This window comes from Anser cygnoides, chromosome 9, assembly GCF_040182565.1.
Source record: "Anser cygnoides isolate HZ-2024a breed goose chromosome 9, Taihu_goose_T2T_genome, whole genome shotgun sequence".
NCBI classification, from domain to species: domain Eukaryota; kingdom Metazoa; phylum Chordata; class Aves; order Anseriformes; family Anatidae; genus Anser; species Anser cygnoides.
In genome coordinates this window covers 21,333,241-21,351,450 of record NC_089881.1, presented here as the reverse complement: position 1 = coordinate 21,351,450, position 18,210 = coordinate 21,333,241, and the positions used below count along the sequence as shown (strand labels likewise).

Here is an 18,210-nt window from a genome sequence, read left to right as displayed (position 1 = left end):
AAATAACTTTTGAAATCTGATTGCAAGCCCCACATCAGGCTGAAAACAAACCACTTTTTGTATGCTGCTGTGTATTCCAGTCCTTACAACTATTAAGCACTATGAAAAATCCTGCAGAAAACCAGTATAACAAAGAACTAGGTAATGATAGTTTTGTCTCCATGGGGGAAAAATAAAAAAAAATTAAGCATGGGGAATAAAAAGAGAGAGGGTTTGCTCTCAAATATATGATTTCATGCAGCATAACTTTCCGGCTTCTATTCAAAGTCATACTGACATCTTGGTATGTAATTTCAGTCAGCAGAGCAGGAATTGTATATAAAACCTCTGTCTTTATTGTTAATGAGATTTGTGTAAATAACTCTCTAAAAGCATATTGAAAAAATATAATTCACTACTAAATCTGAATGTAGATGTCAGGTAGGAAGAACTAAATTTACTAAGCTTCTGCAATGTGCTCTGCAATGGATTTTTCAAATAATATGTACATATGATATTTCTGGCATATTAGCTGCTTTATGCAGAGTTAGCACTAGATTTTGAAACAGTAATGTGTGCGCAGGGCATATTTGCTATCTAGGGGATATTATTGGTTACACAGTACTGGCAGAGAGCCAGATATACCTCAGATATGCCAAGATTCGAGAAATGATCCTTATTTCTATCCAGAAAACACTGTCTGCCAGAAAAGAGTGAGTCTGGTGAGCAGCACCAGATGAACTTCACAGGCCTCACGGTGGGACTCAGCCTGCTCTCCCCACATCTCCGCTGGGTTTATCTGGAGCCCTCTCTATGTCTAGGCTTAAATTCCTTCTTCAGCTATAACCAGCGTATGTTTCAGGTGTCTCCGCAGTAATCGCAGGTGTGTGAAAGGGATTTGGTGACCATGTGGGGCAGAACATTAAAGAAGCCCAAACCTAATTGCAAAATTAAGACTTCAAGTGTGCACAAAATTCAGAGGATATAGCATTTTAGTTTGTGCTCGCTCCTAGGTGGATGCTGCTTTATAAAAATAAACTTGACGTGAATCCTTCCCTCCCACAGAAGATAACGACGTTCCCTGCAGCACTCCTAAGCCGAAGTCGTTCCTGTTTATTGGCCCAGCTTCAGATAAAGACTTTACCTCCCCTCAGCACAAACTCAGGGGTCTTTCTCACATAGTAAATAATTTGCTTTGATAGCATTTAAATCAGGAACAAAGGTTTTAGGAAAACGTCACCCATTTGACTTCATCTTGATCTGTGTGCCATGCTACGAATCTGTGCCTCCTGTTAATGGTCTCTGTTATGGAGTGCCCCCCTTATCGGTATTGCCAGGGTGAGGAGTACAGAAGAAAAAGGAAAACAAAACCCCAAAGCTCTCTAATGAAAGATATACTGTGGAATCAATATACCACAATAGTTTCCAAGGAACTTTATATTCTGTGCTATATACTGAAGTCTCCTTTATAGATTGACTTTGTAATGCAAAATTTGTCAGTCCTCCAATGTGAGTCCACCCAAAAATCAAACCAAAGATGGTGTAAATATTCCATGTGAAAACCGAACAATCAGACAGAAGTCAAAACTGATACCAGTAGCTCCTCTTGATAGGCGTGTAGTTCAAGATGTCTGTTGGACTTGGAAGCAGGAGCATCAGTCTTTTTTGATAGCATTCACAGGAGCTGGCCAAAATTATTTTTTTTTGGTGGCAACTGTCAGCTGGTGTGATGTGACTATATTGTAGCAAGATTTTGAGAGCTGTCATGATTGCTTGGAAAAAGCAATATAATTTCAGGCCAACTAATTTAATCCCTTTGATGCCAAGAGATTTGCTATCACTACGTCCAAACACAGAGATATCTCACCAGCACTTTTATAAAGGCAAACTATGTGAAAGGCTCACTCTGCCTTGATGGACAGGATTATTAGGGAAAAACAATCATTTGCTGAAGCCTTAATTTCATGCCATTTCTGGATATGACATTAAAGTTAGCTGCAAGCTCTCCCCTCTGCCCCCTCCTCAGGACTGTGTGGATTTGGTAAACTCCAGCACGAATCTCCTAAGCGTTATTGTCAGTGTGAGAAACACGGCACATATCCATGCCTCAGGAATAAACAGAAATAAAGCTCTTCCCTAAAGTAACCTAAACAGAATTCATTCCCCCCTACTTTTTATTGTTTGGTTCACCTCTGTAAAGCTTTTCAGCATTTATATTCATTTTACACTGTCAAAAGCTGAACAGGAGTAAGATAACAAATGGTTCTGGTAGCAGCTGTCACCACCTACTGTCTGTGTATGCCTGTGTGAATCTCTAAATGGAAATAAAGTACTTTAATAACACATTTTCTCTAAACTGTCCTCATGGATAAAGTTACTCTCAAATCAGTCTGTGAACACTTTCCAATTCGGTGCCCACTTCAGCCTGCATCTTTGTCTCTCCTCTGCAGAGCCTAGGTAGGCATGCAGCAGTATGATTAGGAGACAGTTCGGATAGAAAACACTTTAATAGCACACCTTGTGTGACCACCGCTTGCTTGCGTTGTCTGCTCTTGGTGTTTGGACCATCTCCTTACCTGCCTAATTTTCTTCCTATAAATTAAGCCAATTGTCATTGTGTTTTTCGCCCCGTCGGCTCCAGCCGGGAGGCACCCAGAGCCACAAATTAAACACGAATCGCTCTGCCCTCTCTCTTCCTGTAAGATACCTTCCAGGAGCAGATGGCAGCTGGGAGGATAAATGCCTCCAATTTCTCAGGGCCCTGAATATAACAAGAATTCCTCTTCCAGCCAGGGTCTAAGGCACTGCCTTACATTGAGAGGCGTGAGGTAGGACTGCACTTTTGTGTTAGCCTATTATTGGGTATCTCAATGCCTGTGATACATGTGGGGAGCTGCGGGATTCAAACACCTCAATTTTTAGCCATCCAGATTTCACAGAAGACCTTTAAGTCTCTAGCCAGAAGTGAGGCGCCCAGAGCCACATATGGTGGTGGTGGCTGAGCAAAACACTGAGCCCACATCTCTGAAGATGGACTAGTGCCTCCTCCAAGGCTGTCCCAAGTCTTTTTTTTTTTTCCTCTTTCTCTTTTTTTTTTCTTCTTCTTCTTCTTTACTTACTGAGAGATGTATTACATGTGCCTTGTCTCTGTTTTGCAGTGATTGTAATACATGAGGTTTGCACGTGTTTAGGTCAATGAGGCTTTTGATTGTAAGTGACAAGTGGTGGGTGATTATTATTTTTAATCAACGGTTATATTGCTCAATGTTTACAAAGTACGAAGAAAATATTTAGTGCTTTTGAGCACCCGTCACCTCCAGGTAAATAATTTAATAGCATGTGAGGAAGCCAATTAAAGTTAATTAGAAATTGACTGATCTGCTTTGGTGCCAGAATGATTGGAAAATATGGTCTGTCCTTTCTGAAGTAGGAATTTTGTTCTCCTAGACACACGTGAGTGAGGAAACATAGTTTTATGGTCAGCATGTTGTATTCCTTTGAGGGAAAAAAACAAAACACCCCCCCCCCCCCCCCCCCCCAAAAAAAAAAAAAACACCAAAAAAAACACTATTCTTTATAAGCTAGATATGTAACAGCAGTTCAGGCAAGAAGAATGGGGGCATGAATCCTTATAGACAAATAGCTGTGCTGTTCCTCAGCTTTATTTCATGGTGATGGGCATGCTGGAAATGTCTAGAAGATTAATGGATCCAAATTCAGTGATCAAAAGATGGGAGCGTGTCCAAATGGATCATTATAACAGATTCCCACTCTATCCCACAAGCCAGATTTGAGCCATCTGTAAGCTTCACATTCCTGGTCTAAAATCTTCTGCAGCCATAAAAGACAATAAGTATCAGTAGGAAAAAAAATCAATTTCTTGGCTTTGCAGCCTAAAAATACAGTGATGGCACTACAGGGAGAGAAAAACTGCTGATTATCAGGCGTTTTTAAATTTTATTTTTTTTAAGTAAGTTAAATGAGTAGGCTGTATTTAGGAAACTACTTTGTTATCAGAGGTTAAAAGAATATTTCTGTAGAGTAAAGTCAGCATCTCATGCTCAGGTTTTGAGGGATCAGTGACTGTCATCTTTGTTGTTCTCAAGACCTAGTGTATTCTCAGCAAGAAGTTTCTAGAAGACTCATGCTGATGATAAAGATAGATAATTTATGAGTCTGATTTTTAGCTCCAGAAATCTGGTGCTGAAAAAAAAATATGTAGCCTTTCACGTTATCCCTTGAGGACTCAGGTTTCATGGTGTTAAAATATGTCTAGTCCTTGTACAGCTTGTCTTGGTGAAAGGGGGTAGGGAAAACTATAGTCACGTTTTCTCCCCTTTTTTTTTCATCCCAGCGGATGACCAGTAATTTTAGTCCCCATGCTCCTTAAAGCAAGGGATTACACAGCGATGGCTTCCTGGACACTAAGATCCACCTGAAAGAGGAGACTGAGGAGACTGGTGGTGGGGAGGGCAGAAATGTGGCTGCACCACGGTTGTTCTGCAGCACCTAGCACTGATTCAGCGGTCTCAATGGGGAGCACATCCAAATATCCCGATGGTGTGGTGCTCTCTGGACTGCAGCAGGGCCTCTAAGAAAGCCACCTGAGCTTTTCCATTCACTGCTTGAGGTGAACCTCTTCTCACGTAGGGATTTATAGAGGAAATACTTATCTTTTGCTTCTCATATTGAGACATTGATAGAAGACTCGGTTGAACCATACTGTCTAACTCTTTACTGGTATGTAATTATGCTGACAAGGAATGGATGCCATGACCTCTTTCAAAATATTTGGTTTTTGCAGATATTGTTGCCTGGAAGAGGGAGTGTGGTCTTGACACAGCCTTCTCTGCAAGCCGTGAATCACGAGGCAATGAGCCACGGGAAAGGTTAATCTGAAGACTCAAGGTATGCAAAAAAAAGATGGCACTAACGTTTAGCTCACTGCCATAGGAACGGTGCCCACAGTAGCCATCTGTGGGAGATGGAGGCGTTCCAGCTTGTGGAAGGCTCCACAACAGCACTCTTGTGAATTAACCACACGCTGTTTGGGGCCTTCACCTCACACGTGGGATGCGCTTTGTGTCTCTGAGACACCGCACTGAACGCTGTGTGCTGAGGCACTGTGGACTGCTTTCTGGGCCCAGCAGTCACAAACCTGTCTCATTTATTCTTTAATCACTGGGGAGGGTTATTTGCAGAACAACAGGGTCTGGAATTAAATTTGTGCAGGTTTTAAACAGGCTGATATTTCTGAAGTCTTTTATACTCCCTGATATTAGGAGATTAGCATGAGACAAGATCTTTCAATCCCTATACAGGTTTAATGTTATTTCCTAGCTAAGCTGTTAATAATTGGCTAGAGATTTTATAGATATCAGAATATGGTTTCCATTGAGGTTTTAAGCTAGAGAGTCATTTCTCATACCCTTCATATCCCAGTCCAGATGTTCAAGTCTTATTTTCCTATGTTCCAACAGATGGATGCCAAAAATTTAGGGAAATTTACAGTGTTTCTCAGTGTAGTCTGCATAATATACTGCATTACTGAGCTCAGAGGTGGCAGACCAAAGACTATTGCCCCAATTTCTTCAGCTTTTTTCCTCACTAGCAACAGAAAGTATTTAATTCTTAAGCTCTAATGGTGAGAGTTCTCCAAGGGAGCATTATTTTTAACTCTCCCAGGCCACCTATAATGCAGCTGACTAACACCAAGTCCCTTCTGATTAATTTAATGGTAGCTAAATAGTGCAGAAATAGTAAGAAGACACCAATTCTTCTCTTGATAACACTGCCTTCCTGACGTCTGTGGTAATCAGCAGCATGCTGCCCAACATATAAAAGTTTCTAAATTAAACAAGCATTTCAATTTTCCCTTCTGAAATCCAACAATTCTACTGCTAGACATTCAGAACTGCCTTTTATTTGCATATCTGAAAAACAACATGATCTAAAGAATGATAATGCCTCATGAATATATAGGTAGAACTGAAAAAGACATTTTAGCTTGAAAAAGAGTTAAGAAACGTACGATATTTGCAATAAGTAAGGTAGCATGCTTTAGTGATACTATTGAAATGTAAGGCCATACACATGCTTTTCTGGATTAGGGTCCCTAACTCAAAATGTTGTAATGTCAGACTAAAACCTTGAGTTCCTTAAATGTGAAAAATACCTGTAAACATTTTGCACTAGAAAATATAACTTTGAATTTCCTGACCTTTGAGCTTGTTACATATCGCGCTTCTCACCCACATGAAATGCAGAGGAATTTTTGTGTATTTCATCAAGGAGCCATGGGTAAAACAAGCACAGTTTCAATCTCAGCAGTTTAAGTTTTCTGGTTTTCTCTGCATCATTTCCAATTTGTCTATATCTGAACAAATAGATGAATTGGAGCCAATGCAGAGAAAAGCAACAAAAATGATATAGCGGTTTAGAAAACATGACCTGGGAGAAAATAATAAGAGGACTGAATCTATTTAATTTAGAGGAAACTGAAAATAGATTTGCTAAGAGGTTGCAAGTACAGAGAGAATAGGGTGGTTAATTGCTTTTCATGACAAATAAGGATACAAAAAGTTATCGGCTATTTAGCAGTATGGGAGATTTGGAAAAAACTTTCTATCAGCGTGCTGAAATAGATGTGAAGTCCCTCTCACTGGATATTTTTTGAAACAGAGAACAGAAATGTCTTTCAGAGAAGTTCTGAGCTTGTTTTTCTTCTGGGGAGGGTTGGATTATGAGACTGTTTGAGAAGCCTCCGCCCTACAATTCTGTGATTTCCCAGTCACTCTGTCCACAGTCCCAGGAAGGAATTATTTAATCTCTGCTTATTCTTTCACCAGGATGTCTATTAGCTGGCCTTTCCGTTTCCCCTTAGGAGCAGACAAGTACTCCTTTCCTCTCAACTGAAAAGTGTTTTTGTCCCCATCAAAGATCACTTCTGAATGAAGGGAAAAAAAAAAACAAACACAAAACCACCCTAAACTAAAAAGGATGCCACTTCCTAATTTTTCTCGCTCACTGCTATAATACTTACTGTTTTAAAATAAAACGTCTTCAGTATTATAGGAAAAAAAAAAGGAATATTTGTTTGTCAACAGCAAACCTTGAATATTTTACAAATACTCTTGGATTCAGTTTGGCAGTATGGCTCTGAAAAAATTATAGTTGGACCCTTTTTCAGGATGTCAAGTGCATAGCTGAAGTGATTGGGGTCATGGTGGAGATAAAATATTAGGGAGAACCCTGAAAGGGCAGCTTGCAAGTCCTCTATTCTAATCACCAACCGTATTCCTGTGAAGTGTCTAAAGTGTCTCTCTCTCTTTATTTTTTACTTTATTATTATTATTTTTTTTTAAGTAAAGAGACACTGGCCTTTAAAATCCTTAGAGCTAATAAAGAGTGATTTTTTGCATCACGTATCATGGAAAAAGTCAAGCCCTCATCCACACAGTAAATGTTAGTGACTGGGTTAATTGTGAAGATACAGAGCATCTTTCAAGGTTTATAAGACAGCTATGCTCTTGGAGATACGGTTTTCAAAATGCTCTAATGCTACCTCTTTGAAAGCAGCCTTTGGCTGCAGAATGCTACTATTTAACAGGTTTCACTTTACTAAAAATTGAGAGTCTGATGCCACTGTTAAATTTCATTCTGCACACAAGCAAACAGTTTATCATAGTCTGTTCCCAGCAATTGTAATCCAATTTTTGTAATCTTACATTGTTTAAAAAAGAGAGGGAGAGGGAGAGAAAGATACTGAACGTCAATCTGATAAAGTTTAAATAACTGGTGCTTTTTTGTGATTATGTCAGTTTTATAGCAGCATTATGGAAACACGACAGGGTAACTAAAATCTGATTACATCTAAGTCCTTGCCCATTATGCGATTATTATGAACCATGACTTCTCCTGGCACATTATGAATTACATGGTCATAATGCAAGGGATTTCCAATATAATTAACTGAGATTAGCAGCACTAGAGAAATCTGGGAATAATGATACAACTTTGGACAATCAGTTTTACTGTAAATGCTGCTCGCTCTGGCTTCCAGGAAACAGGAGGCTGGTGGATGCAACTGTGACCCACCTGTCGGGGGTTCCTGCACCTCCTTTCCCTCCCTCCCCTCACAGAATTAATTGCAACCGTGCCAGAGTCCCGGAAACTCCCTCTTTTATTCTTTTCTTCTCGCATTATACTGATAAAATTCAAGGCTGGCTAAGATTTTTGAAAGTGTCAAAGGTTTTCAGATGCCTCCTTTCTGAAGGCTCAGCCTGAAATTGGAAAGGGCTCTGCTTTTGCAAACATAGAAACATCACTTATTGAAGGACAGATCAATTTAGGACAGCTCAAGTTAGAGCACTTAAAGATAGAAAGTCATGAAAATCTTTGATCTAGTTTCAGAGACCATGGCCAAGGTCATATTATTTCTGTAGTGTCTCCGGCAGCCAAGAGATCCTTCTTTCCATAAAAAAAAAAACACAGGTTTTAGCTCTCAGCTGCAGAAGAAAAAGCTGGCTGTGTCCAGAGGGGTTGCTCACTGCTGGACTGGTCCTTTCTCATGTAGAAATAAAAGGATTTCTGTACAGATCTAGTGGCCATCTACTGGCTTTAGGGAAAAAGAGGGAAATAGATGATGGAAATGGATGATGGAATTGCTGTAGGGAAAAAGGAGCAAAACCAGACCTTTTCTTTAAACGAAGAGTTAAACATTTCATCCAGTGGTGCATGGATAGCTGGGGTACAGTGCGAACTCTCCTGATTATGGAGACATCGTTTGACCCTAATAGAGATGGGATTAAAAAGAAGAGCTTTTTTTTTTTTTTTCTATAGGTTTTAAATTTCCTTCATAAAGTATAACTAGAGTTGAAGGCCTAGATTAAAACAAAAATCACCTGAGATTTTTTTTTTGGTTCAGTCCAGTGCCTCCTCCTCACCTGCTATGATTTATTTATAGGTCTTAATTGCCAGATTTCACATGAAATCGCATCCCAGGATTTGTATTAAACTATGCTCATTCCAGGCTTGTGCACCTTATTCCTTTTGACACTGTGACACCCAGTCGGCACGATTACAGCCTCTCATTTACTTTGTGATCTCCCTAGCACCTCGTACCTCCAGCGCCGTTGCGAACTGAGCTGCTGCCACCGCGTAGTTCTTCTGCCTGTAGCGAGCGCTGGCATCCTGCAGGGCCACCCGCAGCTGCTTGTCGACCCGTGGCACGCTCGGCGTGCTCGTAGCAGCGGTGGCACAACCACGGTGCGCTGATCGGTGGCCTGCAGGCACTGCCGCCTCAGCGAACTCAAAGGAAATCTCCTCCTCGTCAATGTAGACCAACTTCGTTTCGATGTCCAGCAGGCTTTTCAGAGGAATGTGAGACAGAGGAGCTGGGATTAGCTGATTACCGGGCTCTAACATCGCCGCTTCTTTCTTCTCATCGAGTTTTTCATTGGTTTCTGATTTCCATTTACAGCTTGCTCTGTCTGCATCATTACTTTGTTTTTCCTTCTTCTCTGCCATTTTTATTCTCTCCATTATATTTCCTACTGCTACATCTTGAAGGTGCTCTTTGACCTCTTGTGGTTCTTCTGTAGTATCGTTCAGTTTGTTTGCCGGTACATTTGGCTCCTTGCTAGCATGTATTTGCTGAGAGGTTTCATTCAGGCCACTCGCGCTTAAGACATTTTTTTGAAAGTCAATGTTGCTTCCTGGTTCCATAACTTGAGCAAAGAAAGAGTCCTAGGAGAAAATGCAGAAAAGTTAAAAATACTCAAACACCGCAAAGCCAAAAAAAAAAAAAAACCCTGTGCAAATGCTTTCTCCATTCAGCACACTTTAGGCACCATTGTGAGTGGAAGCTCTTCAGGACATCATACATAGATACACAGCATAGCAGACTCACTGCAATTACTTTCTTTATCTCGCATAAGGGTTTAAGGCATCTTAAATACTCTTTATAATGGTTGTTTGTTTTTGTAGGGTAATGTTGGTGCATCAGTTTGTTACACGTACAGCAAGAAGAGAAAATCCAGCTTTTACTCATAAGGAAAAAAGAAGAAAAGAACAAAAACCAGTGACTGATTGACTTGTGTTATATGTTGTTATGGGGTGCAAAAAGTCACCGTGGCCTGATTTTCAAGAGCTGCTGAGCACAGTTGCTGGAGCCAGAGATGAGTGTTTACAAATCAGGCACTTTGGTTACATTCCAAAGGGACACAACCTCCAAGCGGGATCCTTGCTTCAGCTGCATTTGAACAAAATTCAGATCCGGATTTGGGTTTCAAAGCCATTCTTTATGAATTGTCTGCAAAGGACACTGGCATGTTGCTGCCAGGAACCCTCCCCCAGTAGATAGCAGCCCAACTCTCAATGCAGGGAGCTGGCAGTGGCTTCAAACTGGTACAAGATGCAGAATCAAATCCACAAGGCTCTTCTCAAGCAGTTCCTGTGCAAAAGGAAAGGTGACTTGATCTGCACTGTAAACTCTTAATTGTGCTCAAATTCAAAGGGAATTTTGATTTTCATCTGCCTCTGCTGACTTCATAGTGACAAGGTGGGAGGCACAGGTATTTTTCTTCTTAGTTTTTCCATTAGTAATGAAAAGTGTAATTGTAAATAGCTTTAATGATGAGCATCTTTCAGAATGGTTTGTTAAGCATAAGCACTCAGCCTTTAACCTCGTGTTATTGTTTAACAGACCTCCATACGTTTAGCGCCGGTTTAATGCGCTTAACTACGGGTACAGATTGTACAAGGGAAAGATACATAACAAATACATTTCTCTTCAGCCATAAACAGATTTTAAACAGCGAGCAACTTGCTAAGTTTTAGTGAAGGCCATACAATGTGCACTATTGGACTCATAAAGGCTGCCAGAATATATTCTGGAAGCTGTGGCACAATGACTCTACTGTTTAGGGCAATGGGCAGAAACATATGGAAAGGGGTAAAGGAAAGAGATGAAGGCATTTTAAGCTATATGAGAAGTGGATATGGAATTCTGGTGTAATTACGGTTTCAACTCTTTCTCATGTTTTTACCCTGGTCCTGCTGCCCTGGCTTAGCTGGACTGCTGCCGGGAGCATCACTGGCCCCCAAAGCGGGGGAATGCACTGCGTTTGACATTTGTTCACAACCACCAGGCTGAGAACTTGACCGCAGCAGAATTGCCTGTGGAGAAACTTATTCCTCCTTCCATGACTGCCAGAGACGGAGCGAGAGGTGAGGGGATAATTGTGTGATTTAAGGTAATTTCAGAGGACTTTTTTCAGCGATATGCTGAGCAATCACAACTCCTACTGAGTTCAGTGGGGATGGAAAACCAGCGGCCCTTCTCAGATAGTGCTCTGCACTTGTCAGAATAGAGCTCAAAGGAATCATATTTATAGCAAACTATTTTGAATGGCAGCAGTAAAGCAGCTGGAAAAGGCTAATGTACTTGCATCTGGCAGCAATTTTACCTGTTTGTTAGACACTCAATCCCTTTTTAAAACAAACCATAGCACAGCCTAAAGATTGGAAGCCTCATTTTCCAGTGCTGGCTTCAGCACCAAGTAATTTAGGGAATTATGATTTATCTCCACTGTGCAGTGGAGCAGAGATACTCCAGCCAGCCCCAGGACCAGCTGAGGGATGAGCCTGTTAATCTTGGTGCCACATCGTGCCAGCACAACTGTCACACATGGGCCTGCAATGTACCTCCTGGTGGCCCTGCAGCATATGGCTATGCCAGTCCCTATGGAGCAGCGCAGGTCTTTCACAGCCTCTTGGGTGGGATGCTCACTGGAAAATGAGATTTCAGTGCTGACATCAGATACAAGTTTGCAGGAATTTTCCTCTGAGCAGCCACGTTGCGCCATGGAGCCCTCAAGGCCAATTAATGACTGCCTTCTACTCACCAGAAAGCTTACAAAGGCAAAGCCCTATATTTGATTGGTGGGCTGATATCATTGTGAATGGGAATTTGTCTGCACCAAGCTGATTGCTATGAGACTGCCTTAAGAAGATCAAAATAATTTGCCATGGAATAAAGAAAAGCAGAGCTCAAACAGTGAAATACGTTCAGGTAATCACTTAATGGACATTTCTCCAGTGGACAAACACCTGAAATGAACTTTTCTGTATCAAGTGGATTTATACTGCTCCTATTGTGTTTTTAGGTGTTCAAGCTGATTAACATGACTGGGTTGTGCAATGGAAGCACATTGTAACTCAGGCAGGCTCACTTTAATCATTGCCTCAATAAAAAGAAAACAATTCTAGGGAAAAGCTTTTAGAAAATCATTATCTTTGTCAGTTAAGTATTTTCCTGAGACTTTTGTTAAAACGTCTGTTTTTTATTTTGGAAGCCTTTACTGTAAAATGCTTCTAATGAATCACTATGCAGATAGACAGTTTAGTGCTGTAGTCAGAAAGAAACTACTCTTAAACTTGTGAGCTGTCAGGAATAATCTTCCTCTTCAGTCACAAGCAAGTCCAGCTTTCTGCATACTTGAGGGTTAATCTTTGCCAGGAGACCTCTGTCCATGGCCCTTCCAGCTCCTACAGTATTTTGTTGGGTCTGGCGGTGAGGAAACCATATATCTTCAAATGGAGAGGCTTACATGACAAAAAATATATATATAAAAGGATAAATGTAAGATCATTTATCTTTGAAAATCTTCTGGTTTTGTCTGTTGTTTTCCCCATATGGCTGAGGAAACCTTCTTGGGGAGAGCGGCCTGCCTACTAGATAACGTAAACTTCCTTATGTGCATGATCTTGTGAACCCTGTTACTTATGCTTTTTGTTCTGTATCTAGTTTGATTCTGCTTTCAACACCTTCTCCTATTATCTCAGATCAGATTAGAGAAGAACCTGCTGATAAATCACGCTGGCACTTCAGCTGGCACCTAGTTGTTAAATTCTTTGCCAGTTCTTTGATGATCCCTTTTTCCTTCAGAATTTCAACTTTGATTTCAACCAAAAAAAAGCTTTTGCCCTTATAGCTGTGAAGTAAAACCTTTCTAAACACTGAAGACCGCATATAATGGTCTTTCTGAATCTGCATATAGCAAGGCTGAACCCCTGGGTTACATTCAGCATTGATTTAAGTGCAATGGTAGGAGAGAGGAATTTGTTCTCATGATTCTCAGAGGGAAATAGGCTGCCTTGAAGCTGGACAATTGCATTGTCATGAATAGCTCTTTTGGATACGAGTTCTGTGGGGCTGGTCTTCAGAAAAAGGTCTGTTTCCTGATTTTGGTGAAATCCTTCAGTTGACAACATAAGGCACTGTTTCTGAGGATCATGGTTGCTTTTTAAGGCAGAGGGTCCAGAGGAAGCAGAAAGCTCCAGGAGGGATTTTAGCACAGAGAGATCTCTGAGGAGCAAGTGGTGGTCCAGCTCGCACATTCCCCAGTGTTGGCCTACTGGATCATACATTTGCATGGTTTGGAGGTTTAAGAGGATGGTACAGAAGCTAGGATGCAGCAAGGGAACTCGATGATCATGTATTTTACTCTGAACTAGGTTCTTTATGCTGGCCGTTTGACAGCAGCCAAAGTGGACCTATCATGCTCTGATGTTGAACGTGCCCCATAAATGCCTTACAAAGGCATTTGACAGATTAGCCATCAGATCTGGAGACAGGAATAATCCCCTCCTAGCCTATATCAGAACTGGCAGAAATCTCTGCTGTCGTTCTCTCATTTTGTTTTTAACTTCAGCTGCCACCTAAGGTACAGGCTGCCTTGGCCAGGACGGTCTGCCTGTACCTCACCGGCTGTCCCAGAAGTCATTGGTGATCATCAGCATTTTGTGCTCTCTGCTGTGACCGTTTGATGATGTACAGTTTCTAGAGGATACCGTCACAATATTTTTCAGCCAGGGCATGACTGTCTGCAGCACACGTGTTTTGTGCAAAGATACCCTGTGTGTCTTTCAGTGAGCTCACTTGAGTACCAGCAGCAGTGTAGTTGTCCTAGCCTGGTTCCCCACCTGGGCTAATTCGCGTTACAGAAGATACATGTAATGACAACTGCCGTACTAGTGGACTACTAAGACAGTGATGGGATTTTTCCAGAAAGTTATAGGAACTGAACTCTTTTATCCGTAATAGTCTTTTTCTCCCAGAAGACCATTTGAAATCACAGGGCAGTCATCTGCTACAGTTCATTTCAGTGCAAATGTTGGAAGAGGCAAAAATGCATCCAAAACTATGGAACAAGTATAAGAAAATTATACCACTGGTACCCGTACAAGTGTTATCCCACTTCTTCAATGTCCTTTAGTACAGACAGAAAAATATAGTACTATAACAAAACACATCCAAAGCCCCACAACAGATAGGTCATTAGTTGCCCTCCTCTATAATAACTTCACTTAAATTGAATTCCAGATATCCTGATCCATCTCTAAGGTGAGGATGCTCCAGTTTTATCACTTAGAAATGAAGCAAGATTTATCTGTATTAGATTTACAGACAGACTTTCTGAATGAGCATGTGCACTGACAACAGCTATGCTGAGATCTGAACCGGAGATTTTTCCAGTCCATCTTTCAGCAGGATGACTTTTTAAGCACTTCCTTTACTGCTGAATACCACAAAGGCTCAGACAATCTATTGATGACGAAGGTCAGCACCTTCTTAGCAGCCCATAAAGTGAGTCTCTCACAATCAGGTTTCAGACTTTTTAAGATTCTAGCCATTTCTTTAGGCAATGAAGCAACCTAGTTCTTTCATCTTGCTATTTTTATTGTTTGAAAGCCTGAGTCACATCTGATCTTTTTTATTTTTAGTTTTCTTTTGGAAAAAGAAAAAAAAAAGCCTTAATGTATCTTTTTTTGTTCAGTACTCTTATTTCTTTGTGATAGACATAAGTAATGGCTCATTCAGTGCAAAATCAGAACTCCTTACATTTTTCTTGCTGTGATAAGGGCACACTTGCCATTATTACAGCTGCATTGTCCACATTGCCGCAGTAAAGGTTTTGTCAGCACTTCCACTCTAAACACTATTTTCACTCACTATATTTAACCTGTTTATAAAAATAATAATAATAAATTGGACTCTGGGCTGAAATTTGGCAAGGGAAACAGTGTTTTATTCAGAGTAGTTTGCAGGGATTTAACCATATTACTCTAATTGGTCTTCGAGGCTGAAACTCACATATTAATTGTTTACGTGGTACTGAGTACAACAGAGCACTAATCTCATTAGCCTATAGACAGAAGAGAAATATTAAACTGTGTTAATAATTACTGCTCACAGCTATCAGACAGCCAGCTCACTAGGTGCTCTTATGCAAAGGCTTTGGCTTACCATGTAAAGTCCGATTCCTTCTATTGCCAGTAATAGCTTATGCAAGTTAACTAACATTGAAGGTAAAAAGAAGCAGAATGTAAGGAACAAATGCTGGTTAAAATACTTAATATCTCTTTAAGGATAATTTACACAAAGATATGGGAAATCTAGATTAAAATAATCAAGAGAAGTTTTGACAAGGTATGTTAATAATGTTGTCATCAACAGTAAATCCCTGTTCCTGCCAACTCTGGCTAATCTTGAGTGGCAATGGAATCTCAGATTCACAGATTCACAGATTTCTCTAGGTTGGAAGAGACCTCAAGATCATCGAGTCCAACCTCCGACCTAACACTAAGTACTCCACTAAACCATATCCCTAAGCTCTACATCTAAACGTCTTTTAAAGACCTCCAGGGATGGTGACTCCACCACCTCCCTGGGCAGCCTGTTCCAATGCTTAATAACCCTTTCGGTAAAGAAGTACTTCCTAACATCCAACCTAAAACTCCCCTGTCGCAACTTTAGCCCATTCCCCCTCGTCCTGTCACTAGGCACGTGGGAGAATAGACCAACCCCCACCTCTCTACAGCCTCCTTTCAGGTAACTGTAGAGAGCGATGAGGTCGCCCCTGAGCCTCCTCTTCTCCAGGCTGAACAAGCCCAGCTCCCTCAGCCGCTCCTCGTAAGACTTGTTCTCCAGACCCCTCACCAGCTTGGTCGCCCTTCTCTGGACTCGCTCGAGCACGTCCATGTCCTTCCTGTAGCGAGGGGCCCAAAACTGAACACAGTACTCGAGGTGCGGCCTCACCAGAGCCGAGTACAGGGGCACAATCACTTCCCTCGACCTGCTGGCCACACTGCTTCTTATACAGGCCAGGATGCCGTTGGCCTTCTTGGCCACCTGAGCACACTGCTGGCTCATATTCAGCCGACTATCCACCAATACTCCCAGGTCCTTCTCGGCCAGGCAGCTTTCCAGCCACTCATCTCCCAGCCTGTAGCTCTGCTTGGGGTTGTTGCAGCCCAGGTGCAGGACCCGGCACTTGGCCTTGTTGAACTTCATGCAGTTGACCTCAGCCCATCGCTCCAGCCTATCCAGATCCTCCTGCAGAGCCTTCCTGCCCTCGAGCAGATCGACACACGTACTTAGCTTGGTGTCATCTGCAAACTTACTGAGGGTGCACTGGACGCCCTCATCCAGATCATCAATAAAGATATTAAAGAGGACCGGCCCCAGTACCGAGCCCTGGGGGACTCCACTAGTGACCGGCCTCCAACCAGATTTGACTCCATTCACCACAACTCTCTGGGCCCGGCCATCCAGCCAGTTTCTAACCCAGCGAAGCGTACGCCAGTCCAAGCCCCGAGCAGCCAGTTTCTTGAGGAGAATGTTGTGGGGAACGGTGTCAAAAGCCTTACTTAGGTCAAGGTAGACCACGTCCACAGCCTTTCCCTCATCCACCAAGCGCGTCACTTGGTCATAGAAGGAGATCAGGTTCGTCAAGCAGGACCTGCCTTTCATAAACCCATGCTGACTGGGCCTGATCGCCTGCTTGCCCTGCAAGTGCCGCGTGATGACCCTCAAGATAATCTGCTCCATGAGCTTCCCCGGCACTGAGGTCAAACTGACAGGCCTATAGTTCCCCGGGTCTGCCCTCCGGCCCTTCTTATAGATGGGCGTCACATTGGCTAGCCGCCAGTCAACCGGGACCTCCCCCGATAGCCAGGACTGCCGATAAATGATGGAAAGCGGCTCGGCCAGCTCCTCCGCCAGTTCTCGCAGTACCCTCGGGTGGATCCCATCCGGCCCCATCGACTTGCGCACATCCAAGCTCCGTAGCAGGTCGCCAACCATTTCCTCATGGATAGCGAAGGCCACATCCTGCTCCCCATCCCCTTCCACCAGCTCAGGGCACTGGGTGTCCGGAGAACAACCGGTATTGCCGCTAAAGACTGAGGCAAAGGCGGCATTAAGCACCTCAGCCTTTTCCTCATCCTTAGTAACTAGGTTTCCCCTCGCATCCAGTAGAGGATGGAGATTCTCCCTAGTCCTCCGTTTCGCGCTGATGTATTTGTAAAAGGATTTTTTGTTGTCTTTAACGGCAGTAGCCAGATTGAGCTCCAGATGAGCTTTGGCCTTTCTAATTTTCTCCCTGCACAGCCTCGCTACATCCTTGTAGTCCTCCTCAGTGGCCCGCCCTTTTTTCCAAAGATTATAAACCCTCTTTTTTCTGCTAAGCTCCAGCCGCAACTCTCTGTTGAGCCAGGCCGGTCTTCTTCCACGCCGGCTCATCTTTGGGCACGTGGGGACGGACCGCTCCTGTGCCATCACAATTTCCTTCTTGAGGAGCGCCCAGCCTTCCTGGACTCCTCTGCCCTTCAGAACCGCCTCCCAAGGGACTCGGCCAACCAGCGTCCTGAGCAGCTCAAAGTCAGCCCTCCGGAAGTCCAAGACAGCAGTTTTACTGGTCCCCTTCCTGGCCTCGCCAAGAATAGAATCTCCTTCCTCTCCCTCATGAATCTTTTCCCATCTTCACCGTAAGTTTTGTCTGTCTTCTTTTTCCTGCTTGCCTTTCTTTAAGTAAGGATCTGTACAGCCATGTTCCTGGAGAGTGAGCATGAGTGGTTTCAGAGGCTCCTTATCCCAGCTGGCCAACACTGCCCTTCCCTGCTCTTGCTGCAGCTCTCTGAATCAGTGCTCCTGGGGTATTCCTGTGCAGACTAGAACAGCTCAGGGTAAAGAGATCCACAGAGGTACCTGGGATCTGAGTGAATCCATTCCATGAGGTACTGAAGCAGGCTAGAAGCACATACCATGAGTTAGTGGCCCCCAACATGTCAGCCACAGGAGAGAGGGGACTGGATAGGCAAGGCTGGGAAATTCCTGCCCTCCCCGTCTTCTCCATCATAGCATATGTATTTATGTGGTTCCTTGGC

At 42.7% G+C, this 18,210-nt stretch overlaps 1 protein-coding gene and 1 long non-coding RNA gene across 8 annotated transcripts in view; one reads left to right on the top strand and one right to left on the bottom strand.

Moving 5' to 3' along the window:
- SPATA16 (spermatogenesis associated 16) overlaps positions 1-18,210 on the bottom strand; it is a 95,519-nt gene that overhangs the window by 66,026 nt on the left and 11,283 nt on the right. For all 7 annotated transcript variants that reach the window (XR_010833439.1, XM_067002009.1, XM_067002008.1 and 4 more), the window contains exon 2: positions 9,103-9,726. Coding sequence is in view for 6 of the 7 variants with exons in the window: in XM_067002009.1 (XP_066858110.1) it covers positions 9,103-9,705 (603 nt within the window). In the remaining variant the exon portion in view is untranslated. The remainder of the gene's footprint in view (positions 1-9,102; positions 9,727-18,210) is intronic.
- Positions 4,471-18,210, top strand: part of LOC136791424 (uncharacterized) — a 32,164-nt gene continuing 18,424 nt past the window's right edge. The window contains exon 1 of the long non-coding RNA XR_010833445.1: positions 4,471-4,887. This is a non-coding gene — a long non-coding RNA (uncharacterized lncRNA). The remainder of the gene's footprint in view (positions 4,888-18,210) is intronic.